The 27345-nt window shown below is 40.9% G+C and overlaps 2 protein-coding genes across 4 annotated transcripts in view; both read left to right on the forward strand.

Annotated features, from left to right (window-relative positions):
• Nucleotides 1-13979, forward strand: part of LOC309692890 (leucine-rich repeat-containing G-protein coupled receptor 5-like) — a 53905-nt gene extending 39926 nt beyond the window's left edge. For 2 of the 3 annotated variants that reach the window (XM_082511737.1, XM_082511739.1), the window contains 8 exons: nt 1569-1640; nt 2508-2579; nt 2996-3121; nt 3515-3657; nt 5041-5124; nt 7776-8019; nt 8606-8760; nt 9883-13979. In XM_082511737.1, coding sequence (XP_082367863.1) covers nt 1569-1640; nt 2508-2579; nt 2996-3121; nt 3515-3657; nt 5041-5124; nt 7776-8019; nt 8606-8760; nt 9883-10604 — 1618 coding nt within the window. In that variant the 3' untranslated portion in view covers nt 10605-13979. The remainder of the gene's footprint in view (nt 1-1568; nt 1641-2507; nt 2580-2995; nt 3122-3514; nt 3658-5040; nt 5125-7775; nt 8020-8605; nt 8761-9882) is intronic. The other variant, XM_082511738.1, reaches the window with a different exon arrangement.
• A 5202-nt stretch (nt 13980-19181) lies between these two features.
• The window catches only part of myrfl (myelin regulatory factor like), a 28919-nt gene continuing 20755 nt past the window's right edge, over nt 19182-27345 (forward strand). The window contains exons 1-7 of the mRNA XM_082511736.1: nt 19182-19411; nt 21016-21157; nt 22195-22288; nt 22879-22940; nt 23481-23931; nt 24514-24726; nt 24813-25008. Coding sequence (XP_082367862.1) covers nt 21085-21157; nt 22195-22288; nt 22879-22940; nt 23481-23931; nt 24514-24726; nt 24813-25008 — 1089 coding nt within the window. The 5' untranslated portion in view covers nt 19182-19411; nt 21016-21084. The remainder of the gene's footprint in view (nt 19412-21015; nt 21158-22194; nt 22289-22878; nt 22941-23480; nt 23932-24513; nt 24727-24812; nt 25009-27345) is intronic.

Genomic DNA, 27345 nt, shown 5'->3' on the forward strand with positions numbered 1-27345 from the left:
AAGGACCTTTTAGGGAGACCAAATAGGAGGGAATTACAGTAATCAATACGGGACGTAATAAGACTATGGACAAGGATGGCAGCAGCATGAGGAGTAAGGAAGGGACAGAGTCAGTTAATATTACGTAAAGCAGACCGGGTTATGTAATTAATGTGAGACTGGAATGAAAGAGTATTATCAAGTATGACACCCAAACTCTTAACCTGAGGGGAGGGAAGGGTAGGAGCATTTTCAGTGTTAATGGAAAAACTGTGGGATGTGGTTAAGATAGATGGTGTACCAACAAGTAAAACTTCAGTTTTATTACTGTTAAGTTTGAGAAAATTGGAGGAGAACCAGGATCTAATCTCAATAAGACAGTTTGAGAGGGAGGTAGGTGGGAGAGATGAATTGGGTTTAGAAGAAAGGTAGAGCTGGGTGTCATCGGCATAACAGTGAAAATTGATATTATATTTTCGGAATATATAACCAAGAGAAAGCATATGAATAATGAATAAAAGAGGCCCTAATACTGAACCCTGGGACACACCAGCAGAAACAGGATGGAGAGTTGAGGAATGGGATTTAAATTAAAGGATATTTAAGGATAAACTGAGTGCGGTCTGAGAGATAGCAGGTAAACCAGGCAAGGGGGGTGTGACTAATACCAATGGATGCTAACCGGTTCAGGAGAGAAATGGTATCAAACGCCGCACTAAGATCAAGAAGGATGAGAATGGATAGGAGACCAGAATCAGCTGCCATCAGAAGGTCATTGGTAATTCTTAACAGAGCAGTTTCTGTGCTATGATTGGGGCGGAAACCAGATTGAAATTGTTCATAGAGATTATGGTCATTGAGATGTAAATGAAGCTGGACAGCGACAACTTTTTCAAGAATTTTTGAAATAAAGGGGAGATTTGATATAGGGTGAAGATTATCAAAGTTATTGGGGTCTGCACCAGGCTTTTTGAGAATTGGGATAACAGAAGCCTTTTTCAGTGCTTCAGGAACAATCCCAGTGTTCAGGGAGGAATGAATAATATTGGTTATGAGAGGTGCTAACAAGGGAAGACAGGCTTTAACTAACACAGTAGGGAGAGGGTCAAGTTGACAGGTGGATGACTTAGATTTTTTAATGAGATTAGATACGTCAGTTATGGAGGGAAGAGTAAAGCTTGAAAATAACTCACAGGAAGACAGTAGGGGAACCAGGAAGTCTACTTCAGAGTCAGGAGCTCCTAAAGAGTTAAGTTGACGGTGAATGTCTGAGATTTTACAAGTGAAAAAAGAGAAAAAAGAGCACAAGAGAGTTGCAAAAATCAACAGAATACATGTGGGAGGAGAATGTGTCTGGAGGTTTTGTAATTTTACTGAACAATGAATAGAGGGACCTGGAGTTACCTTCATTAAACCAACCAGACTAGCTGGCATTTCTCCACACACTCCAGCCTTTCATCCAAACCTTCTCCATAAACCATGTTTCATTTACAGCCCGAGAACTCAGGTTGATGGAGCGGCATGTGAATGCATCATATGAGCGATGGTCCTCTCAAAGATAGAAATACAAACATGTGTGTGTTTTTCAGTGATCTGCATCACAATGTGGTAGAAAAACTGGAGGAAAACACATTCGCTGGTCTGCTATCACTACGCTCACTGTAAGCATGCAAACACACACGCACACACACACACACACACACACACACACACACACAGACACACATCGCCAATTTAATTGGCCAGCAGATCCTGAGCAGAGATCCCTCTGTAAGTATTTCCAAATGGAAACTCACTTAGTCATCCAGGTGGTCCGCTTGTGGATGGGACAGGTTTGATGCTATGGTTTGGAACAAAGACAAGAATCTGTACAGCACTACACCTGATACTACAGCTCATACTAACACTACACTTAGGAGGGTTAGGGTTAGGGTTAGGACTATTTGCAGCCTCCAGTATTACAGCATCTCAAACTGAGAAACGAGACATGCCTCTCTTAACATTACTGCTAATTTTATTATGGTATTACAGACGTAAGAGTATTATGTGCACAGTTTCTTTTATTCTGGGATTAGAAACAAAGACCTGCTGTTTCGTAGGCCTGCGGTGCTTTCGCTTTAATCCGAACTAACAGCCTACGCAACAGCAGAGATCAGGTCAGCGTACAAAGTTTACCAACAGATTAAAGTGGAGTAAACAAAACTGGACAAAAAATACAGAGAAGGTTATGTGTCTGCACACAAGGTATTCATAGGCTAAAATACAATCATGAAAAATTCAAAAGAAGATGAAACGCATTGATTTTTTACATATTTCCACAAACCCTGCAGACTGGGTTGACAACCAGAAGAACATCAGAGTTCTTTCTGTTAAGGAAAAAGCAACTAAATCTCAGGCACCACGGCTAGTATTTAGCAGAACTAACTTCTTGTAGATTTAACTGACATATTTTTTATTATCATAAATCAGTATTTCTGATCACATGACTGCTGGTTTGTTTTCTGACTTCATGTTTTTCTATCCTGCAGTGATTTGTCCTGGAATCGACTGTCATCAGTGAAGCCAAACTCGTTCTCTGCTCTCCCTGCTCTCACCAAACTGTGAGTTCTTTATCTGTCTGAACATTGGTTAGTAGTTTTGAAACCATTTTTTAAAAATTCCTTTTATAAAAATTAGATAGCGTAGTAGTGGAGAGTGGACAGGAAAGCAGGGAGAGGAAGTAGACAAAGAAGCTCAGCACAGGTCGTTCACAAACTCGTGAGCTGAATGGGTGCCTGGAAAACCATTTTTGATTGAAAAGTTGAGGAAGCACGTTAAAACAGCTGCTAAATTTTCAGCAAATATGTTCAACTGCCCTTAAATATGTCATTTTAAGTTGAAGATTTGTGGTTTGTGTGAGATTGTAACCTATAGATGTCCAGGAGACGGGAAAATGGCCTGTTTTCCTTAAATTTATCTGAATTAGTTATAGAATATAATTAACTGGTTTCCACACTGGTTTCCTCTGTTTTTGCAGTGACTTGTCATCCAATCAGCTTTCCTCTCTGCCTCTGAGTGGCCTGCAGAGTTTGACTCACCTGCGTCTGGCTGGAAACCAGCAGCTGATGGAACTAATAGCCCAAGAGGATCTGCCTCGAGTCAGGTGGGCATTCACTCATAAACAAAGGAAGACATATTTGTATTAAGAGACGTCCACGTACCACCAGACTGTGATGCAGGACCTCCAACATGGTTATCAGGAAGCAGACTTATCCACAAATCTGTCCTGCAATGCAAACACTGCTGATGTGATTTAGGAAAAGGTTTGAATTAACAGCCACTTTGCTGCTGATTAACTCCTGTAGTGTTTAGATGTCACACACACGCAGATTCACACACTCACTCACACACACAGTGTAATCTGTCTCCTCCATCTCTGATGGAAAGCATCTAAAGGGACATTCCACTGAACAGCAGGTGCAATAAAATGAATTTATTTGAGCCATGTTTGGACAGATAGAGGTGTTTATCACTGTGTGCGTCTGTGTGTGCTCAGGGTGATGGAGCTTCCCTACGCCTTCCAGTGCTGTGCCTTCATCTCCTGTGAGCGGAGAGGTGGAGGTGCAGGAGGTTTGTCCTGGGAGAGAGAGGAAGCAAGAGACTCAGCTGGAAGAGATGCAGCTATCCTTTCCAGCCAAGGTGAACCCCAACACACAATGGAAGTTTTCACCTGAGGAACCAAATGATTACATACACCAGGCATAACATCATAACCACTGACAGGTGACATGAATTATACTGATATCGCTTAATCATGGCAAGTGAACATGCCGTCTTCAAATTTTATGTGACCTCACAACTTACAGGTGTTAAAGGATGCTGCTAAAATCTTGGTGCCAGATACCTCAGCACATCTTCCAGGTTGGGTCAGGGTGGTTTTGACAGCACTAGGGGGACAGATGTTATGTTATGCCTGATCAGTGTATTAATAAGAGGTAGACATAACTACTTGCTGGTTTGTGGGCTTCACATTTTAAGCCTCTGCTTTAGCTTTAACTTCATGGAGACAGCTGTCCGCCTCTTTATCTTGAGCCAGAGGTGATCAAGAGGTGAGCAAGAGGGTGAATTCAGACAACACTAACTGTTTTGCTTCGGAAGCTGCATTCATTTCAAGTAAAAGACCAAAACCAGAGCACACTCTTTTTGGATAGTCTATTTGGATAATTAACTGTACAGCAAACATATTATTTGTTGGTTAATTCCATTAGAAATTCTCCAAAAGGCTCCATGAGCACAAATACAGTCCAGACTGCCAGTTCATGGAATCCAGTTAATGGACCTAGCAGAGAGCTAGCATGTCACTAAATTTTAAGTCTCAATTTCCCCCGGACTGGAAATTTTTCTATAGATGCCACAACTGTTTAGTAGCACGCTTTAAATGTGTTTATTACTGCTGTAAAGTTGGATATTTTAGCATGGGAGACTATGGGAACTGACACGCTTTTGGAACCGCCTCAAGTGGCCACTAGAGGAACTGCAGTTTTCCGCTTCATGTTTCAGTGGCAGAGGTTGCACCTTATTTAACTCCTCAGAAAACCCTTCCTCGGGGTACCCCCTTTAAGATGGGACTTAGAACACTGGACAGTGTTAGTTTGTTTCTATTTTTTTGTCAATCAAAACTACAACATGGAGCTTGTTAAGCATTTATAGAAAAAAAGGGGAAGAATCCAGCAGAGATTTGAGGCACTCCTCTACACAGGTCAGCCCTAAAATTTTATTCAGGTCATCATTTTTCTTCATTAGATACAAAACTGTTTTTTTTTAAAAAGAAGCTTGGTCAGAGTGGAAAGCAGGTAATGAATGGGTGGAAAGTGGAAAGTTCCATGAGCTTTATGTAAGATTTAATATGAGGTGTAATCAAAATTTCCCATAAAAATAAAAATATAAAGTTTCCAGTTTCAAATTTGGCTGATCACCAGTTCAAAGTTGTTTTTTCATTCAGCTTTGACTTAGGGATGCTTGTTTTTCCACTAAAAGTAGAAATAAAACCAACGTACTGCTGTCCTCACTGTGTCTCTGCAGTAGATCAAGATTGGGAAGATTTCCTGATGGAGTTGGAAGATGAGCCCAAACCCCAACACTCAGTCCACTGCAGCCCGGCACCAGGTACCAAAAACCCCTGTCTGTCAAATTAAAACACAATAAACACACATCTGTTATATGAAAATTAAGGAAACACAACTCTGAAACAGATTTTATTAGTTTTAGAGAATCAAATCAACAGCACCTCTACACAGCAAATCCAGCATGTCCAAATTAACACTGTCAGATTTGATTTCAACACTATTAAAGTGTCTATATGGGTCCACACCAGAGAGTGTTAATTTAACTCTTTTTGGAGAGTTGGTACGTTAACTCTGATTTAGTGTTAAACACCAAATCTGTCTGGAGTTGATAATTTAACACTTGGTGTTAAGAGTTTATATATTAACTCTCAAAGAGTATTTTAGTTTAACTACGTAAGAGTTATCTTCTAATTCATTCTAAAAAGCGGGAATTTTACTGTTCTGAACTTCTAGAAATTTCTTTTGGAAATAAACATTTACTAAAAAGATGCAATGGTTTTTGAAAAACATTTATTCTGAACTGTGCACCACAATTTCAAAACATTTTCTGAAAGATGTAACAGTATACATGTTCTCACTTTCATTAGAATTTTGTTTATCAAAAGGTCTGACATGGTAAATGCAAATAAGAGCATCTCATCACTTATTTCTTCAATACAATATGCATGTCCTTCATTCATCCCTTTGTGGAACTTCAACGCACTTCTGCTCTCCCCCATATTCCATCTTCACAAGCATATCCTGTGCGGAGATCGAATAAAAATTAGTTGACACTAATTAATGGCACAAATAATCCAGTAAACAATTGCAGCACAGTAAAAAAAAAAGGAATCCTCTTTGAGCCATTACTTGTGTAAAGTATTTTCCCAAAAGACAAAGACACAGGCAACAGGTAATACTGAACTAAATGTAAAACCTCAACCTTTTTCATTTTTACCTAAACCGTGCGCACAAAACTCTGGAGGGATCTATGCTAACGTAGAATCCAGTCAGGACGTCTGCTTTTTTTTTTTCAAATCAAATCACTTTTATTGTCACATCACATGTGCAGGCACACTGGCACAGCACATGCGAGTGAAATTCTTGTGTGCGAGCCCCACAAGCAACAGAGATGTGCAAACACAACAACACAAACGAGCAAAATACAAGAATGGCCAACCTGAAACTAATAAATATATGTACAATATATAATAGTGTATGCATTTCTGGATGTGTATACTAAATATTTTCCTACGTGTGTGTGTGTGTGTGTGTGTGTGTGTGTGTATACACATTTTTACAAATTAAATAGTAAAAATAATAATAATAATAATAATAATAATAATAATAACAATAATAATAATAATAATAATAATAATAATAATAATAAAATATATAAAATATACAGAGTTGAATATGTGCAAAACAAGTGGCATTTATATACAGTGTGGAGTGCATAATGTTGAAGTTCCAGTAGTGAAGCTGAGGTGTCTATGACGTGTTCAGCAGTCTGATGGCCTGATGGAAAAAGCTGTCTCTCAGTCTGCTGGTACGGGACCGGATGCTGCAGAACCTCCTTCCTGATGGAAGCAGTCTGAACAGTTTATGGCTGGGGTGACTGGAGTCCTTGATGATCCTCCCCGCTTTCCTCAGGCAGCGCTTCCTGTAGATGTCTTGGAGGGAGGGAAGCTCACCTCCAATTAACGAGCAAACTGCTACTGCTGTTTGCTCGTTTTTTTTATGGGCAATCGTTTTCAGGCTTCAAGTAGCACCATTATACCAACATTTCACATTCTGCACATTGTTTTAGGTGTATTTGACCAAAAGTTTGACTGAAAATTCATATGCAAGCATTTTTTCAAGGCTGTGGTATTTGCCCGCAAACAATACCTTTCAGCTAGCTAAAACAGAATATTATGCTATCAGCGAGCAACATGGCTAATGCCTTTCACACAGCTTTGTCTCAACTCCAAAGAGCCACAGAAGTAAAAGCTAATAATAACAATTGAAACAATCTTTGAAAGAATGACTTACCAAGCATGGCAAACAACTCAAATATGTAGAGCAAAATGTTCTGAAACGGCTTCACTTCAGCTTCGATTGGAGCCGTGCTGGGGGCGGAGTCTGTGAATTTACTCTGTTGGTGTCATAGCCCCTCTAGGAGTTCAGAGTTAAGAGGTCAAGAGTTAATGTTTCCATTGTAACACCTCCAGATTTGACAGAGAAACACTCATTTTTAACACTCGATTTTAACTACTATCATTTTACACCTCAGAGTTACATTAAAAGAATGTGACTCTACTTAGAGTAAAATTAACTCTACTTTTGCAAGAAGACTATTAACACCAAAACATTTAACACTTTTGAATTTGCTGTGTATGATAGCTGAGTCTTTATCATCAGTGCTACATTACCTATGAGGATTAATTACTTAAATCTTTATCTGTGAGAAAAATCTCAGCTCTACATTTCTACATTTTAAAAACAACTCAGTTGCACATAAGAGCTTAGAGGCACACTTCTTTGGCTTACAATCATTTCTGTATATCCATATCTTATATCTTTGTTTTAATTAAAAATAAATACTTGTTTTAAATGTAAAACACCAGAGGGCGCTGCAGGAAGGGACTTTTATCATTACAGAAGCATAAATACTAGTTGTGTGTACAAAAACATTTAAAAGATCGTGTTAATGGTTTATGTTTCCTGCAGGACCTTTCCGTCCCTGCCTCCACCTGCTCGGCAGCTGGATGATCCGTGGTGGGGTTTGGCTTATCGCAGCAATCTCATTGGTCAGCAACAGTCTTGTCGTCCTTTCAGTCTTCTTTTCTCCAGCCACTTCTCTCACTCCCCCCAAACTACTGATTGGCTTACTTGCCCTGGTGAATGGCCTGATGGGAGTGTGGAGCGGCTGGTTGGCGGCAGTGGACGCTTGGACATTCGGGAGCTTCTGGAGGTAGGACACCAAACCAGAACAGACTGGGGACTCTGGGTATCACTCGAGGGATTTAGGAGGAGATCAAGGAGAAGGGGGGATATACTGTATGTATTAAGGAAATTAGGGATTGATTATTAGAGGAATTTGGCACTACTTTTCCAAAGAGTGTTTTTAATTACCTTAAAATCAGTCGGATTAGAATGCTTTGAAAGCACTGTGGATTACAGGGACCTTGGGCACACAGGAATCCAGACAATGACGTAATTTTTGGGGACTCGTGAGACATTGTGGATTTATTCTGGAAGCAGGGAACAGTTGATTTCTGAGATTCTCAAAAACAGGCAGGGTAGTGATAGATACAGTGAGAGCACTCTGGAGTCTTAGGACAAGCTTGTCATTCCTATTGGCATGAGAAGCTTGCCAATAGGAACCTTATAGATAAACAATAAAATACATGTATCACATCTGTCAGAGAGACTACCCATCTGTTGTATATAAGATGTAGTGATGAGTACTAAACCTGAGTGTATAGTGGTGAACAAAAACAAAACAATCGAAGATTTTATGAGTGGAGACAGATGTGTTTTGACATTGTATGTTCCAGGTACGGGGCAAAGTGGGAGAGCAGCTTCCTGTGTCGACTCAGTGGGTTCCTTTGTGTGTTTGCGTCACAGACCAGCCTCTTCCTCCTTACCGTTGCAGCTCTAGAGCGATGCGTGGCCACCACTGTAGGACACAGCAAAACTGCTAGCAACAGTGGTGAGGAAACATATATGTAGATCCAGCAGCTTTTATTTACCCTCTACACCAACATTATTGTCTCTACCACCCAAATGTGTCCAAGTCGATTTTTACAAAGCAACACAACTATTTTATATGCCACAGATATAACATATTTTTTATGCACATTACATAATTTCATGTGAAAAAATTATGTAATTTTTTTACATAGATGACACAGTTCTATATGCCAAAACTGTACATTTCATCATGTTATATATTCAAAATCTGCAAAGCTTATTTTTATGCAGATGACACTGTTCTTATATCCAAAAACATCAGGCATCACCAAACTCAGAGATAAAAATTAAAGCCACCAAACCCTAATTGAATTTTAAAGAAAGTGAACTTGTATGATTTTGGGGAACTAATTTCACCAAAGTGATGACATTTTGTGTTTTGATGCATGCTGCAGGTAAGTAAATCCCAAAAAGCTGATTCTGTTCATCTGGATGTAGCGCTTTCAGATGGAGACCAGTGACCATTGATCAGTGGCCATGAGTACCTCAGAGAGAGTTGGCTGCAATCACAGCATTGTAAGATGGTGAAAGAGGTGCCCTTAGGCCCCCTCCTCGACTTAGGTCTTTCCCTTTTTACATAAATGGCTTCTCCTTGACTCCCCGCTCACACCAACGTTCCTCCCTGTCCAGGATGTGTGCGTCCTTATCATTGTTCATTCAGTGGGTTAGTTTCCATCATTATTCAAAGGTACTGTTTATAAGGTTGTGGAAACCTGCAGTCAGCTGAGACTGAAGAAGTCACTTGTATGTGTGATGAAACGCTTCTCCCACTGAAAACGCTACGTCCAGATAAACAGAATCAACTTTTCTGTCCAGATGACTTTTGGCTTCATGATTAATAAAAATAGCCTAAAAGACATTATTTGCTTAAACTCATCTTTAACAGCTCATCAGTACTTTAATTTGGATATTGACTTTAACATGTCTACATGTTTACTGTCTACATACAGTTTTCAAAGCAAAATTTTTTTTGTCATTGATATCCAGCACATATTATTATTTTCGTCTGCCAACATTCAGACACTCTTAAAAGTTGATTTCTGATTTCACTCTTTTTTTTTTCTTTTTAAAAAAAATCCAGGTCACTCTTCATCGCCGTTATCCTTCCGTGTTTCCATCTGTCTGTGTTTCCTGTTGGGCTTCACTGTCACAATGCCCTCCCTGGTGGCCGGACACAGCAGCACCTCTCTCTGTTTACCGCTACCTTCCTCATCATCATCGTCGTCCTTAGCCTTCTCCGTGTCTCTGGTGCTCTTCGACTCCCTCTGCTTCCTTCTCATGACGTTCTCCTACACTCATCTCTACTGTCGCGCCCACAAGACTCCACCCAGCTCAGAGGAGGAAGCAGCATTGACGCGACATGTGGCTTGGCTGCTCTTCTCTGACTGCCTCCTCTACCTCCCTGTTGCCTTCCTTACGTTCTCCTCCCTCCTGCGCCTACCAGCCGCTGGACCAGAGGCAGCGAAGGGGGTTCTGCTGCTTGTTGCCCCACTGCCAGCCTGTGTCAACCCTCTGCTCTACCTCCTCTTCAACCCGCTCGCCAGGGAGGAACTGGCCGCACTGGCCAAATGCACCTGCAAGGGCGTGGCACTACTGAAGCTACGCAGGCCGAGAAGAGGAGGCGGCGGAGCTGGAGGTCTGAGGCCATGCACACTGGATTTAGCGTACGACGAGGATGCAGAGAAACAGTCATGTGACTCGACGCAGGTGCTGGTACTTGTCGGAGGTGTCAAAGAAGAAGACGAGGAAGTGGGACAAGGAAAAGCAAAGAGTGACGCACAACATTTAGCGACACTTCAATAAACTGAACACAAACACAAAAGGTTTCAAGTCTCACTTGACAAAAGGTAAATAAGAAAACGTTGTGCCAGCTGGTCACTGCAATCAAAGAGCCCCTGATTAGCTGTAACTAACTATAAAGTAAAGTATTATTAAGTGTAACAGATGACCAAGCCCTGTTTGGATGGGATTTCTTCATGTAGGGAAATCAGCTGATTTAGTGTAATTTTCTGTGAAAAAAAGTGTGTCCCAGGTCCTGTTTTACTTTATCTGTCCTGTCCTAATGGGTTTAAAGCAGTGACCAACATTTAATACAGTCACAAATTATTTTCAGACACACAACCATGAGAATAATGAAAACTGATGGCTGCAGAAGGCACATCAAGGCTTTGTCAAGTGAGACAAAACCAACACAAACATGTACCGTATGTATAATCCACAGCAGACTGACTGACAGGACTGTGAGGCAGCAAATGTAGCAAAGGATGGTGAAAGGAAATGAAGGGTGCTCACCATGAACTCCCCACCAGTTTCTGTTGTTGTCTACCTTCTCCACCATCTTTTTTTTTCTCCTGCAGCAAACTGTCCAAGGCAAAGGCAAAACTCTGAAGAAGTACAAATTAGGAAAAGCAGGAGAAGATGGGACCTATGTTTGGTCCGTTAATCTTATTGACGAGGACAGACACCCACACACAGAAACACACGCATTATCAAGGGTATAAATTCAGCAGCTTTTATTTTGAAATATGACACAATTTACAGCGCAGTGTTACCAAATGTTGCCCCGCATGCTTCTGGTAACAGCTCATGTTTTCGCGGGTGTGTGTGAAAAGTGCAGCGTCCTTGTGAGTGTCGTCACAGTCCATCCTGAAAACAGGCGTCAGGAGACGGAGAGCTGAAGCTCGTGTTCAACACCTGGGAAAAACATCACAACTGGTCCTCCAAACGGAGTAAACCATCTCCTCTCCCAATCATGAGTGTTCAAATTAAACATGGTCGCATTATGATGTCAGAATACTGAATGTAAGAGTGCGAGCAGGACACAAGATGAGCTTCGGGCTGCAGTAAGGGTCATCAAAACATCTAGTGTGAGTTAACAGCTCATGCATGATTCATAATATTCGCACAGTCACTGCAGCTTTAAAGGTTAATGATGCTAGTAAATGAAAGGGGGACACCTGGTGTTTCAGGTGCAACTCGCTCTAGATTGTGTTCCAGGTGGTAAGTACTTAAAGATTAAAAGACTTGGGATCATAGGAATAAGAAACAGAAGGTTCATATTGAACCAAGTGTCCTGTGGCAAATGATTCAGCATGGAGGAATGTACCTTTGAGCCCTTAATCCACCTTAAACAGGCTAAATCTGTAAAACATGCTTTCTCTCTCGATTTAAGCCTTGTCTACTGTCTCCATTTGACACTTTTAACTCTCCAAATGGGTTTACATTAGAAAGATCCGATCTCATGTACCTTCAGTAATCAGGAGCATTTACACTTCTTGTTTTGGACTAAGGAAGCATAATTTTACCCAGATGTACATAAGTAATTTACTTGAGCAAAAGGATGCTGCATGTGTGTGTGTGTGTGTGTATGTACAGTAAATGTGTGTACATATTGTTGTAAATACAAGCTACTGTGACAATCTTTTTCTTTCTGTGTAGACTGTGAGAAATCTTTCATTTTTTAATGTTTGTTCATTTTGGCCCAATGTCAACATTTGATTTTCTCTTCAGTTTAATTTATACTGTCATACATGTGCACCTCAATGAGCATTATTAAGCTGTCATAGATTTCAATCCGTGAATTCATCCATTCTTTTTTTCTTTTCTTGTAAGTAATTTGAAGTCAGGTTTGCGGTGGCGACAGATTGACCTCTAAACATCCACCAGGTCACTGGTGAAACGCTTACTGCTGGCGCTAGGGTTCGGTTGTAGTTTAGCCAAATGCTAAACAAGCTCACTTAAAGAAACAAGATGCTGCCTTTCAAATTAAATGTTTTACCTTCGTTCACTTCTGTTTCTACGACTTCTGCAGAGGTGAAAATTCCAAATAAAAGTGTAGATGTGAATCTGAACTTAACCCTAAATAGTAGACTGTTCACAACAAGTTAAGCACTACAGTCCAGATGGTCATTCCCAGGTCTAGAAAGTGGTCTGGTAAATCAGAAATGTTGCCTTTAGGCTCAGATTCCTCTGAACCACAACAGTCCTCTGCATTAGTCCTCTGTACTCTGCCTCCTGTCAACCTCACACTTCATTTTACCCTCATTGTGAAGATCCAGGGAAACTACTTCCACTGAGGCAACAACTGTCCACTGCTAGCTGTCCCAAATCAACTGAATCAATCAAAAAGATCTCGTTTGTACTTTGACATTTACACCATTCAGTATCCACTGAGCGGTTTATTTGGTTCATTTTCCGTGTTTGGTGTTTCCATTTCAAGTAAAGTCTGTAACATTTTGGCCTTACAATTTTTGTAATTTATTTTTTTTCATCACATGTTTCTAAGCAAGCCTTTAAAAATGCTCCTCACCGACCCCAGTTAGCTGAGGTGAAGCCTGGCAGCTACAACCATCTATATGTGTATCCACCTGCCAAAGAGGCCACACCCATAGCAGCAGAAACTTAGTAAGCCTTAATAAAATTTGAACAGGTGAGTTACAAAAACATTCTCCCCACTTACAGTTATTATGAAGGGGGAAATTATCTATAGAGACCAACAAAAACATGTTTGTTTCTGCTGTAAAGCTGGACGTGTTAATGTGGGAGCTTATGGGGTTTACTCACTGCTAGAGCCTCTAGTGGACATTAGAGGAACTGCAGATTTTAGCTTCACCTTTGAGCTTAAGAAGCTGCTACTTGGTTTTAACTTTCAAACAAATGAAAGGACTGTGTGTAAACTGGGTTTCAGATAATGATATTTAAAGTAAGTGTGCTGCATGGTCATTGTCCACATCCTGCATGATCTGCATGAGCTTCCACCCAAATTTAATGTGAGCTTGAGGGTGAAAAACAAGATAAAAAAAAACAAATAATCAATGTGCTGTTTGTGTAAAAAAAAAAAAAAAAAAAAAAAGATATGGGTGGTGTCTCTGGCTCCGCCCACTTTGTTCAGATATAGCACCAGAGCAAATTTAACAAAAAAGCATGACTGTTTGTATGTGTGCTCTGTGGCAGTTTGACTGCTGCACTTTTCTATGACCAGCACTTAAAATAAATAAAAATAAAGAAGTTCATAAGCTTTGTTAAAACCTGAATGGTTCAAACTTCATCCTTTCACCTGATTTCTGGTTATCTTGTAAACGACTGTAAAATATTTGAGTGTCTTTTGTTTTAATTTGTAAAACTGAGAATGAAGTTTTAGTTTTGTGACATGAATAAAGGTGTGTGGCCTAAACTGCACTGAGCTGTCTCTCTATTTTTTTCCAGAAAGAACAGAACAAATAAATGACAGTCAAACTGTCTTGTATATATGTGTATTATTTTGAAACATAACCAACATAGAAACCTATGGGAACTTATCCTCTGAGTCTCACCAACAGCCACTCAGTCAGAACCTCATGGGAGCCACAGCAGTCAGATGCAGACCCAGTGGTGGAGTAAGAGCCTGCAAGTAAAGGTGCCACAAACTATATATAAAAGACAGAAGCCACTGTGTCACCCATGAGATGGCTTGTTGAAGCTTCAGTGAAGCTTTAGTGTTTTGGCCACTGCCAAGTGAGATTCTTTAGAACCAAAAGTGATTATATTGCACAGACAAAGATACCTACCAAATGGTAATCATTAACATCAGAATAAAATCCCACTCACTCACCAGAGAACCAGAACATGGACTTCTTGAACAGTCTGTTAGTACAATAATTTCACATCAGCCATTATATTGGTCAAATTATGTAATTAAAAATGCTCCAAAAGGCTCTAACAGCACAAACACAGTCCAGAGGTCAAGTTCAGGAACTCCAATTAGCTTAGGTGTAGTATAGCATACAGCTAGCAGCTACAGCTGTCACCACTTAGCTTTCTGTCAAAGAGGCCACGCCCCTAAATTGAAAAAGATGACCTGTGCACAGCTGTTACATTACCTTAAATACATAGACCAAAACGGTGTTTGTATCAGGATCTAAAGTAGAATATTTTACATTGCAGTCTATAGGGGCTGACTCACTGCTGGAGCCTCCAGTGGTCAATACAGGAAAAACTGTTTTTGGCATTCAGCTATGGAAAATGATGTTAAGACACGAAATTCCACACAATCCTAGATAAATAGATAATAAATCTTCTCAGATTTACTCAATCAAGGGACGATGTGTTGAACCAACTCAGCGTGAGAAACCCAATCAGAATGTTTTTTTAAGACTAGCAAACTAAGCTGTTATGAAGACTTATTTGTGCTTCCTACTTTGTGTTATCAAATTACACGCACCAAGCACGTCTCGCATCAGTATCATCTTGTGCTGACAGATACTAAATCCAGTTCTTTAGTTTATTTACTGACGTCTGTAAAACAAAGCAGAAAACTGAAATTTGGAGTAAAAAGCAAAACATTCTCTCTGGAGTTAAGAATAAATCAGCACTTTACAGGATAGCTGGAGTGATGTCTGTCACACTTGAGCACTTGGTGACATTCTTGATGTTTAATGAATGACTCCACCGCTGTCGCTTTCAGAGAGACTGATGACGAACCTTCACAGCTGACTGAAGACATTGGAGCAGAAGCTGCTGACGCGTGAAAAGGTCAGGATTCCCTCGCTCATTTTTAAATCTTCTCCACCGATGTGGAACGATGACTCTACGAGTCTGCCGACAAACGCAGAGCACGCTGTGCTCCGCCGCGAACCTCTGTGTAATTGTCTAAACTTAAACCCTATTTTTGCGAGAATGAGTCACTGCAGCCTGTTTGACATTCAGATCACTGACTGATGGAGGATTATGACGATGATGAGGAGGATAAATCATAACACACGGATTGTGCACTTCTGAAGTTTCTCTCGGGGGATCGGCATTGATAAAAATGCTCACGACTCACCTTTTAGCCTCTGTAACTTCTTCACTGACCTTACAAACAATCCAGAGCTGCACCATACGTTCATCAGTGAGCAGTTTGTTAGCCACCACACTAAAGCTGTGCCTCAAACAGACTCAGGTAACCCAAACGTCTCCTTCTCTGCTCACTGTTGGGTTTCTTTTAATCATACCTGAGGCCCAAAAACTGACTGATAGCTACATGTGGACAAGTAAACCTCCACACTTTTCTTGGTGATTGTTTTTATTTCATTTGAGATAATCTTATCATGTTTTGGTCATTTTGTATCGTTTTGTATCATTTGTTCATAATTTCTCATTGTTTGGTGGTTTTAGTTAGTCTATGTTGCTTCTGATCTAATGGACAGTGATTATGGGATGTTGCAAATTTGAGCACAATCACATTTGCCCTACAATATATATATATATATATATATATATATATATATACATACATCTCGCCTCTGGATTCTCTCTTTCTTCTAGTCATTATCACGTGTACATGTACAGTTTTCTGAGAGGTTTGTCTACTCACTGATTCCTGTTGGATCCCCAATAGCTCCCACACCTGCTACTCCATACAAATCACCTGCAGTACTTACAGAGGTCAGGACTCAGGCCTCACACCAAAGTTTCTCATCCATGTCTTTATGGACCTTGCTTTCTGCACTGGTGCAGAGCCATGTTGGAACAGGATGATGGATCAGGTACATAGAGATTCTGATTGGAAGTTCCTGCTTTGACTACCTCTTAATTAACACACACTTTAACTGTCTTAATTGTGACTCAGCTGGGTAGGGTGGAGATGGAGTTGGCCCTATGGGTTTGTCATAAGATAGATACTAAACTCTGTGTATGTATGCATTTTTGGGTCCACCAGATTATGAAAAGAGATCAATAATTTTAAGACTGCATTTGTCCAGTGTTGGGATTTCTGCTCTGGAAAACTCTGCAGATGTGTGAACATTTAAATAAACGAAGCCTCATTTGCAGATTTAAAGTCAAAATTTCAAAAAAACTAAAAATGTGTCAGAATGTTGTCAGTTTTCATGGTGATCTGATTTATTGAAATTAAGTCTTTTGATGCAGAAGTTCTGAATCTGTGCTGGTGACGCACTTTGTGTTCCTACAAGCTCACCAATGAGAGCATTTTGTGTTTCATTAAAGTTTTCTGTGTGAGTCAGCTGTTAGAAACTTTCTTTTTTTTCCTATCTGCTGTGGAACTCAAACCCATCGGGTGAAGAAAACCAGAGTGACGTGAGTCACACTGATTATTTCTTAAAACAATCGCACAATTACCCAGAACAAACCACAAAGTACCGGAGCACTGACTCATCGTGAACTGTGGCTGAGGTGAATTTGTTTAACGATCCCAGTCGATGGCTTACAAACAAACCCGAGTAGATCATTTGCCTCTAGCAAAAATAGGTGTGTCTGCTGCTTCTCTGATGGATTTCTACTGATTACAGTTCAATCTCCACATTTAAGGCTTAAAGGTCACATAATTAAGTAGAAGTAATTGACATAATAACACTAATACTTCTTTTTTGTTACTGAGACCTCCACAGCTCCAAAGTTTAAAGTAAAGGACAGACTGTATATAAAAGATGGCATCACCTTTTTAGTATTTTAACATTTTAAAACTGGACTTGATGGCATGAATCTCATACTTCACACTGATTGACTAACACTTTGATATTTTTGTATTTTACTAAACAAAAATCATGTTGCATACACGAGCAAGTGAGCTAACGCGCTCATGAGGAAACTGAATGCTGAGGTCAGAAATCCAAAGAGCCGAGGGCCATTTTCTCTTTGCACTCAGAGCAGTTGCCCCCCGCTGGTCATTAGAAATAATGCAGTTTTAAATTCCTCAGCACGTCAGTTCAGTTTAATCTGTGGTTTGCTTTAATCATGTGAAAGCTTGTTTTCATAGGCCTGCCTGTTCTTAAACACCGTACTCATTTTAGTTTATTCTGGGAATGTGTCTTTTACTACTGGCTGCTTCACAACTCGTATGTGTGTACACGTCTATAATATCTTTAATGTGTCACTTTCCTTTAAATTGTGAAGCACTTTCCTACTGTGAATATATTTTTGTTGTGGCTGTGTGTGACATATATCATAATTCTTTAGGAAAAACTTTTCCAGTTACAGGGCAGCATCAAAACTGCTCTTTTATTGTCTTCATGTGTTCACTTTTTTGTGTTTGACTCCTTATGGTTGACTTGTCAGCCTGTGAAGCCACAGTTTGACTGAGCAATTTGTAGTCCTGCAGCACCACCTGCTGGCCAGATGGAGAGGCACTGATCAACTGATGTGAACCATTTGCTATATATGTAATTATTTATTAGGTTAAAAACGTCATTACGCCATTTTTTCATTATCAGACTGATGACAGTTCAGTCTCTGCTGCCACCTGCTGGTCAAACAATGACACAGCATGAGCTCAAAAGTACTGCGTGGTTGAAGGTTTCCCTGTTCTTTAACATTCAATTCTTTAACATTCAGTAAAGGAGGGTCAGCCAGACACTGGACCAAGGACTCACTGCTTAAGTATTAGCATCAGCAGGCAGCCCAAGCCACAGCTGCAGGATTTTCCTGCAAATTTGAGGTTATTTCCACAAAAAGAAGCAGGATGATATTTCAGAGATTTACGGTTTTGTTTTTCTTTAAATAAATCCTGCTGGTGACCACCGAAGAGGTTTTGGATCTTCCCTGAAAGAAATTTAATCTGAATGGTGATCTTGATGTTTTAAACCAGCTTTCTTTAGGGAATTTACTGCAAATCTCTGTGTTTTTAAATAGTTTTAAAATTCCTAAAATGAACTAAATCTATCAGGAAAATGAGAAGAAATCACAGCTTTGACATTATGTGTACAACAGGTAAACAGTGTTTAAGAGTCATCAACTGACGTGTGGCTGTAGTCAGAGGGCTGTAGTTAACGTAGCAGACTGACAGTAGAGAAAGTGTCATGACTCATGAGGAAATAGATACTGGGCTATTCAGGAGAAATTTAAAAGAGAAGCATGTAAAATACCTTTTTGTTATAGGCTATAGGTTACAGATTATGTAACTCAGACAAATTTGTCTGAACTACATATGTGGCACATTTCTGCCTGCAGGTACAGTCACACCACCACCACGCCCCACAAACCCCTGAATTATCGACTCTTTGCGGTCTGAATCTGACGTTTGAAGCCAAACAGCCAATAAACAGATCACGTGTGGTGTGTCGGAGGGAATATTCATCAGAGTACAGAAATGTAATTGTTTGAAACTCACACCGAACCACTTAATCACACATTACACCCTCAGCTTCGCAGATGTATAAATGCGAACTTGAATTTCTGCATAGCAAAGACAGAAACAGCAGCCTCTGATGTGTGGATGCTTTCATTCAGCTTTGTGAAACATCACGAGGTGATGAGGAGAAAGAAAGTACAGCAACATTTACAGAGAGGCTCGGCATGCGTGTGCTTCCAGAATATGACTGGCTGGTTTATGGATGTCCGCCTCTGTCAGGTGTGCGAATGCCTCTTCCTGTTCAAAGCTCAAAGTCCATCTGACAGACAGAGACAATCCACACAGCACCGCATACAACCACAAGAAAACATTTTTATTCTTTAAAGGAGGGATTTCCCTCGGCTGCACACACAGAGAAAGACGAGGAACAGTGGACACTTTGGGGAGTCTTTGAGGATCTGAAACATGGAACACTGAATCCGTCCTTACACATGGATTGTACCTGAAGACAGCAGCTTGGATAAAGTCTGAAATCACCACTGACTGGCGGCCATCTTGCAGACAGGTGTGTTTGAACAAACATGTCCCAGCAGATCTGAGCTGTTTAAACAGGACACTTCAGGTGATTTATTGACTGCAGGTGTCGTCAGACACGCATTACCAATAAAAACAAATCAAGTGTGTTCTCACTTTTCTGCTTTTAACCATTTTCAGAGTAAGTTGATGAATGAACTGAAATTATAAATACATAATTAAAGCAATCATAAATGGATGTATGCTGTATTTGTGTATAGGCTTTCTCTAAGAAGGCCTTTTCCCTGCAGGTGATTAGACGGAGCAGCTGTCCATCTTCAAAACAAAAAACAGGTTAAAGCAGGCAGCTTTAATTCAATTCAATTTCAGTTATACAGTACTTAATCACAGCAACAGTCACCTGACAGTGCTTTTTATAAAAGACTATACAATAATGCAGAGAAAACTATGAGCACTTGGCAACAGTGGGAAGGAAAAACTCCCTTTTTACAGGAAATAACATCAAGCAGAACCAGGCTCAGGTACGGGCAGTGGTCTTCCGTGACCATTTGGGGGTGACAGGACAAAGACGTGCTGTGGAAGAGAGCCAGAGATTACTAACAAGTAATGATTAAATGCAGATCAGATTCAGGATCGCCTGATACAGCGCTAACTAAACGCTTTATCAAAAAGGAAAGTTTTAAGTTTAATCTTAAAAGTAGAGAAGGTGTCTGTCTGTTTGGTAACATATTCAATAACAGGGAGCCAATGAAGAGAAGTCAGTAGTTCTTTCTAAGATACTGACATGTCCACCTGACTGTGGTTCATCTGCAAACATAGCGTGGATGGTGGCGTGACTGCTTTCTGTGATTCAGACAACAAATACAGATAAAGGTTAAAGTCAGGAACGATGGTGTGTTTTGTTAAATGTAAAGAAATGAGTTTCTACCCCAAGCAGTTAAAGCACATTTAACTACATTCACCCACTGACACACAGTTATACCTAATGGTCTCTCAAACACACACAGACAAGCATCAAGAGCAATTTGGTGTTCAGGATCTGACCTTCTGCTGGCAGGTCATTTGCTTTACCTCCTGAGCCACAGCTGCCTTTTCACACTGAATGGTGCAGTTAACTAAAATCCCTTGCTGTGTGGTTAATCTGTGTGGCAGGATCTATGTGTGTGGTAAACAAGTAAACAATCTGCCTTTTCTTCAGTCTTTGATGGCAATCACAACATTCATGTATGCAGCTCACTAACCAAGCAGTCCACCAGTAGCTCCTAGTGTGGCATTGCATCCTCTCTTCCAAGTCAAGTCATTTCTAGCTCCAAACACCAACATGGCGACAACCAAAACGCTCCAAAAAGCAGGTTATTTACAGTCTGTGCTTCAAGTTTTGCTGCTTTTTAGTTTGAGCTCAGCCTCAAGTATTTTATGTTGTGATCACATTTTGTCTCTTTAATCTCACTATAATGATGCATGCATATATGTAAGTCTGTATGCACCCTTCCTCCTTCTTGGACGGTGGGCCAAAAAAGCTTTGCACAAACATCGTCAACATGCAGCGGTTATTAACATCATCGCCCTGTTGTTGTGTGTGCTGGTAAAAAAAATAATAATTCAATAAAAATTTACCTTTTTGTTTATTCTCAGTGTGAAGAGCTCTGCTGGACTTTCTCCTCATCCCGTGCTCTGCCACTGCAGCGCCCCCTACTGTGCTGAATGGATCCTGAAGCCAGCCGGCTGCCAGCCCAGGTCCTGGGAGAGAACGAGGCGCTGCAGCAGTTCTTCAATGGTGGGATATCCTCCTAACATTAGCAGCACGTCACCTGCGAATATCACAGAATGAGTGAAAGCCTGAGGTTTGGATTTAAGGGGTGGGTCGTGCTGTAAGAATCCGTAAGGATGGTTGAGGATTTTCCGGTGAAAGTGCTGATGTCTTTAAGCAGGATAAAATTCTCTTGTGAGGTGACTTTAAGGTTGGTAATGTGACAGTTCCAGGAACGCTTGATAAACCTGTTATTAAGAGGGTTGTATGGACTTCTAAAGATGAGCTTGGAAGAAGGTTTGGATGAGTTACTGGGAAGTTAAGATCCTCAATAAGGACAGTTCAGAAATTCTTAAGGATTTCTACAGAAACATTCCCATGATCTAAAAGAGTCCTGAAAATCTGAGCAGTTCATTGTTGTCTGTGAGTTTCATTTCATTTTAGCCTTCACTTTTAGTCTGACCCTAAAAATAGAAACCCACCAACTGTCAGTAGGTTAACTGGCCACATGTACAGTACCTTATCTAGTTCCATATTGTCACAAAGCTGATAAGATCAAAAATTATTGATCAGTGTGTGTGTAGGTGAACTTTATCACGTGTGAAACTGGATGTTATTCAACACCACTGATTATATCAGAGGGACTTTTGATAAATAATGGAACAAATTATTACGATGCCTCTGCTCTGCTTTTCTTTATTTTCTGTCATGTAGCTCATATACTTGTGATAAACATCACCAGAGTTTCAAATACTATTGGATCTGTTTGATGTCATAGAGAGCAGATATTCCTAATGCGGTTATTTCAGCCACGCAGCTCTGCTTGTTTATGAGGGGCTGTCAATCAGAGAAAGATGGCTTAAACTGTAAGGCTGGCTGGAAGGATGGCTTTTATTGTGAACTGTGGATCATGCAAAACTACTGTAATGGAAGGATTAAAATCTGGAGGTGAAAATCTGAACTCTTTAACATTTGGTTTGTGTTTGTGACGACTGTGAAAATGTCGTTGTAATTTCCTCTGTGTGTGTGTGTGTGTGTGTGTGTGTGTGTGTGTGTGTGTTCAGGTCAGGATGTGAGCGGTGTGTTGGACAGCTCTGTCGCGGTTGACACGAGCATCCTGGAGCAGTACCTCAGCAACGATGTGGACCCCATCAGCTTGTAAGAGTCACCCTCAAAGACACATCGACACTTTGAGATCATGTTTTTCATCTGTTGCTCTTTTGGAGGTGAAAAGGGAGGTTTAAACATTTGAAATGTCCTTTAATGTGGATAGGAACCTTTTTTTAATACCTCTCTAATTTTGTACTTTTTTGCGTATTTTTCTGAGAGTGGCTTTGAGGTACAATTATCCGATTTTATTTCTGTCTGACAGCATGAACTCAGTTCTCCTCCTGTTAGGGTCATGACCCTACAGTTATGATGTAGGGTCTATAAAATGAAGTCCTGACTGTATTTCAATATTTTAATTGCCTGATAATCATTTGAATATATCTCAGTTACAAAGTTCACTATCAGGTGCAGAAGGTTTCCTCGTATTTTGCTGCATGAAACAGCTCATCCTGAAGCTGCAGAACTAAATATGAATATCATCATTTCTCCCTGGAGGAGATTCTGTTAGACAACAAACATTAAGTCAGTGTTCAGCTGGTTGTTATCACCAAAGGGAAGGCTGTAAATGCATAACACAATTAAACACTTATATTAAATATGAATAAGAATTGCTCTTCATGTTGTTTTTTTCCTCCCAGCATGCTGCCTGAGTCTCCTCCTGATTCGGGCTCAGAGGCCTGGTCACCTGCACAGATTCCAGGTACCATTTACAGACATCAGACATGCATTTTTATATGCAATATTTGCATTTTAAGAGACAACAAATTTAGTTTTTTCACATTCCTTTCTCCCATAGACCGCACGCTGACAAGAGCACTGGTTTTATTAACATTTGAAAAGCAAACCTGATCAAGCACACATGGTGACCCCTTTATAGCTATTCATAACTGAAATAATAATTACAACACCGCACAACTTTAACAGCCCCTTGAGTCTGCAGAAGCGTTCTTCACTTGTAATCTAATAATCTAGTACAAATTATTAATTCCAACAAGTGTAATCTTCCTCGTTATGTGTGAAAAAACTACAAACCTGTTACCTTGGGAGTGAGTGACTGGTTGCTCTTGTTGTGATGATTGTGCCAGCAAAGAGACCTCCCAAACATCAGGCATATGCACATCTGTGCTAATTGTTCAAGATATAAAAATAACAATGACTTGAGGCTCATAATAATCATGTTTTATCGCAAATAATTTATGAAACAAAAAAGCTTTTGTAAGACATTTTCTTCTCTAATCAGGGAACCTCCGCTACATGTCATCCTATTGGTCCAACCAGCCAACCACGCAGGAGGCATTTCAACCCACAAATGCATCTGCTGCTTCCTCCTCCTGTCACTTTAAGGGTCGACGGCCTGCCCCCTCCAACCCCAGCGAGCTGACTCATGATCAGCTTTGTATTTTGGGACTCACAAACACTTATATCAAGTCTGGGAGTCCACCTGCCCCTCCTGCTCCACCTGGACCACCTGCTCCTCTGCAGCAGCACCACACACATAACTCACCTGGACAATCACGCTATCTAAGTTCAGAGAAATACTCGCAATCTTACACCCCACCCACACCTCCTTCTCCACCTTTACCACCTTCAAACATCTATACCACAGCATGCACTGGACCAGGCTTGCTCCCAAATCTAACCACACCCTCTCCAACCCATATGCTGGGCTCTGCCTCCACACTACAAACCTGGTAAGCAGATATTCAGCTTTATGACGCTATGATGTCACAATGTGGTAATTTTATTTTACAATAGGTGGAATTGTTATCATGTAAATGACAGTCTGAATAAATAGTCCTAAAAGTTGACAGCAAGGTAACAGAAACCATGGGATACAATCCAAACCATAAAGATAAAGAAGGCATGGCATGTGTTTTAGAGACAGTCCTGAATTACTTACATTTTAAATCAGTTCTGCAATGACAGAGTGAGTCTGCAAAAGAAGGCTGAGAAAATATTCTTGAATTTAGACTGATTGACAGCCAGAACAAGTGAATGGAGTTTAATCAGTTAAAATAAATATTAAATTATTGTTGAAATGCGGAAAGTTTTTGACATTTAGAATTTAATCCCATTAAGTCACATGATATAGTATGCTACAGTTGCTATTGGTATACACAGAAGACTGTTATTGATATAAAAATGTGTGTGTACATATTATTGGCATAAAAATGCCACGAAGATGAAGCATGTAAAAAGGAAATAGCAGTGGACCTAAGATTAAGCCCTGTGGCACTCCATTGGAGCTTTGAATCTGTCTTCTCCTGTTTCAGCACCTTAGAGAGGAAAAAAAGGAGGAGATCAGAGTCTGAGGAACCATCTGCAGGAGTTGGCACCTCCAGCTCTGATGGTGAAGGAACTCATGGTGGTGTGGGGAGCACTGCAAGTGTTGGTGGAATGGGTGTGGGATCCTATCAACTACTATCTTGGGAACAGTACAGGCCAGAACAGTGGAGCACTTTGCACGACAGCAACTACCAGACACTGTGAGTCAAGGATCAACCCAGTCTCTTACTGCAAAGATAGCCTTTCTTGACCTACAACATGGTTTACCAGCATCACTGTGTTTTAGGTCTCCTCCTGCCTACCACGTTGATACAGATAAAGGCTTCAACTACTCCACAGCTGACGAGTCCTTTGTTTGCCAAAAGAAGAACCACTTTCAGGTCACTGTTCACATTGGTGTGGATGCAGAGCCACAGTACATCAAAACGGCCAGTGGGCCACAGGAAATCGACTTTTTCCAGATAAAAGTGTTCGGGGTAAAGGTGTGTATAGATTTACTTTCAGTTAGAGAAGGAAAAATAATCATGCAGACATTAAACATTAGTTTTAAATCAAAGGAGGTTTACATGCATAATAATACTCTATGAAAATGGTGAAACTCCATTGAGGGGCCTGTTTAAGCCGTGAGACCAGTTTTCCCGTGATTCACTCGCGTACGTCAGTTTGAAGAGGAAAAAGAACTCCACGGGACTCCGATGTGAAAAGATGTAACAAAAAATTTATTCCACAGTTTTTGCATCTTACAGGAGTGGTCAGGTTTAACTTGTCCTCAACAAAATAACCTACTACGGTAGGAAAACCGTGTGGCTCTGTTCTACCCTGCTGCCCCGTATAGCTTATGCTGTGTTAACTCCTTTTCTCTCTCTCTCCCCCCTCCCGCACCGCATGCACTAATTTGCATACATCCGTGATGCCCGGATTTTACTATAAACACGAGTCTTTAAGGCACATGTATTCATGGTACTACGTAACCTAGTTCCACCATAAACATGCATCTATTTCCTAAAATTATTAATTACACAAACAAGCTTAACAACAGCGAAATATAAATACTAAAACATATGAACTATCTTAACTTGGCTCCCACATACCGGCCCCTAATTGTGACCCTATTACACAATTACCAAATTACACTTGTGGAGCCAAGGTACACAAACTTCAGTCTCTGCAGTTGATTACTTCAGTCCGATTCCTGCAGAAGGCAAATCTTCGTAATGGGCCTGTCCAGTACACTCGTCTTGGTTTTGATCCTAACCTGCCGCACCATTCCTGCCTTGTCTGAGATAGCATGGATTACTTTCCCTGTAATCCAAGAGTTGCGTGGGGCTGTATCGTCAACAATAAGCACAATGTCTCCAACCAAAAAGTTGCGAGATGGACTGGTCCACCTTAGCCTCTCTTGAAGTTGTGGTAAATATTCCCTTGCCCATCGTTTCCAGAATATTTCCGACATGTATTGCACTTGCCTCCATCTTCTTCTTGCGTAGAGATCTTGCCTGTCGAACAGTCCGGGAGGAAGAGATGGTTTGTTCCTGAGCAGCAACAGGTGATTGGGAGTGAGTACTTCCAGATCATTTGGATCACTGGACGCTTTGGTTATTGGCCGACTGTTAATAATGGCCTCCGCCTCACACAGAAGTGTATGCAGGCTCTCTTCATCCAGTGTCTGCAGCCTCAAGGTAACGTTTAGGATTTTCTTCACTGACTTGATCAATCTCTCCCAGACCCCTCCATGATGGGGTCCTGAGGGAGGGTTGAACATCCACTGAATGCCTTGTTGTTTTAGGTGGTCTTCAATTTTGGACACATTCCATTCAGCAATGGCTCTTTTAAGTTCACGCTCTGCACCAATGAAGTTAGTTCCATTGTCAGAACGAAGGGTCTTTATCTGGCCTCGTCTGGCTATGAAGCGACGGAGAGCATGGATGAAGGAATCTGTGTCCAGCGAGGCTGCCATCTCCAAGTGTATTGCACGAGTGGTTAGGCAGGTGAAAATGACTCCATACCTCTTCACCGTACTTCGACCACGTTTGATCTCGAATGGACCAAAGTAGTCCACTCCGCAGTTAGTAAATGGAGGGTCATCTGGCAGAACTCTGTCTCGGGGTAGGTCGGCCATTTGCTGCTGTCCTGCCACTCCATGCTCACGCCGACAGGCAATACACGTAGCGAGTATTTTTCGTACTGCAGAGTTGGCACCGGGTACCCAAAACTTTGTTCTCAACTTGGAGATAACATGATTGCGACCACTATGAGCCAAGTTCTCATGTATTTCTCTGAGGATAAGCTTCGTGACGTGAAGATCCTTGCTCAGGATTGCTGGCCGCTTAGCCTCCTCGGGTAGTGCTGCTCTGCTGAGTCGCCCTCCGACCCTAAGGATGCCTTGTTCAAGTACTGGACTCAGTTTGTAAAGACTACTAGTCCTCTTCACCCCCTGACCTTTAGAAAGTGCGCTGATCTCCTTAGGAAATGTCTTTCTCTGACAGTAGCGAATGATTGCTTCTTCAGCCTTCGCAAGGTTCTCTACCGTTAGCTTGTTGGTGTCCCCTTGAAACAGGCTGTCCTTGAAACCTTCCATATCCCTCTCGACTTCAGGTTGTGTTTTAACAGCACACAACTCCTTCCTTTTGCGACACAATTGCAGCAGAATGCTCTTGACTTTAAGCATCCATGCCACTGCCCTTTTAAGTTTAAACCAGGATGAGAAGTAGTGCAGGAACTCCAGCACTACATCTTCACATTCCTTGATTGTACTAGCACACACCAGGTTACCCTTTACCTCTGGGTCATCTGTAGTCAGGCCTTCAACTGGGTGCACC

This window comes from Aulonocara stuartgranti (genome assembly GCF_965226115.1).
Source record: "Aulonocara stuartgranti genome assembly, chromosome: 17".
NCBI classification, from domain to species: domain Eukaryota; kingdom Metazoa; phylum Chordata; class Actinopteri; order Cichliformes; family Cichlidae; genus Aulonocara; species Aulonocara stuartgranti.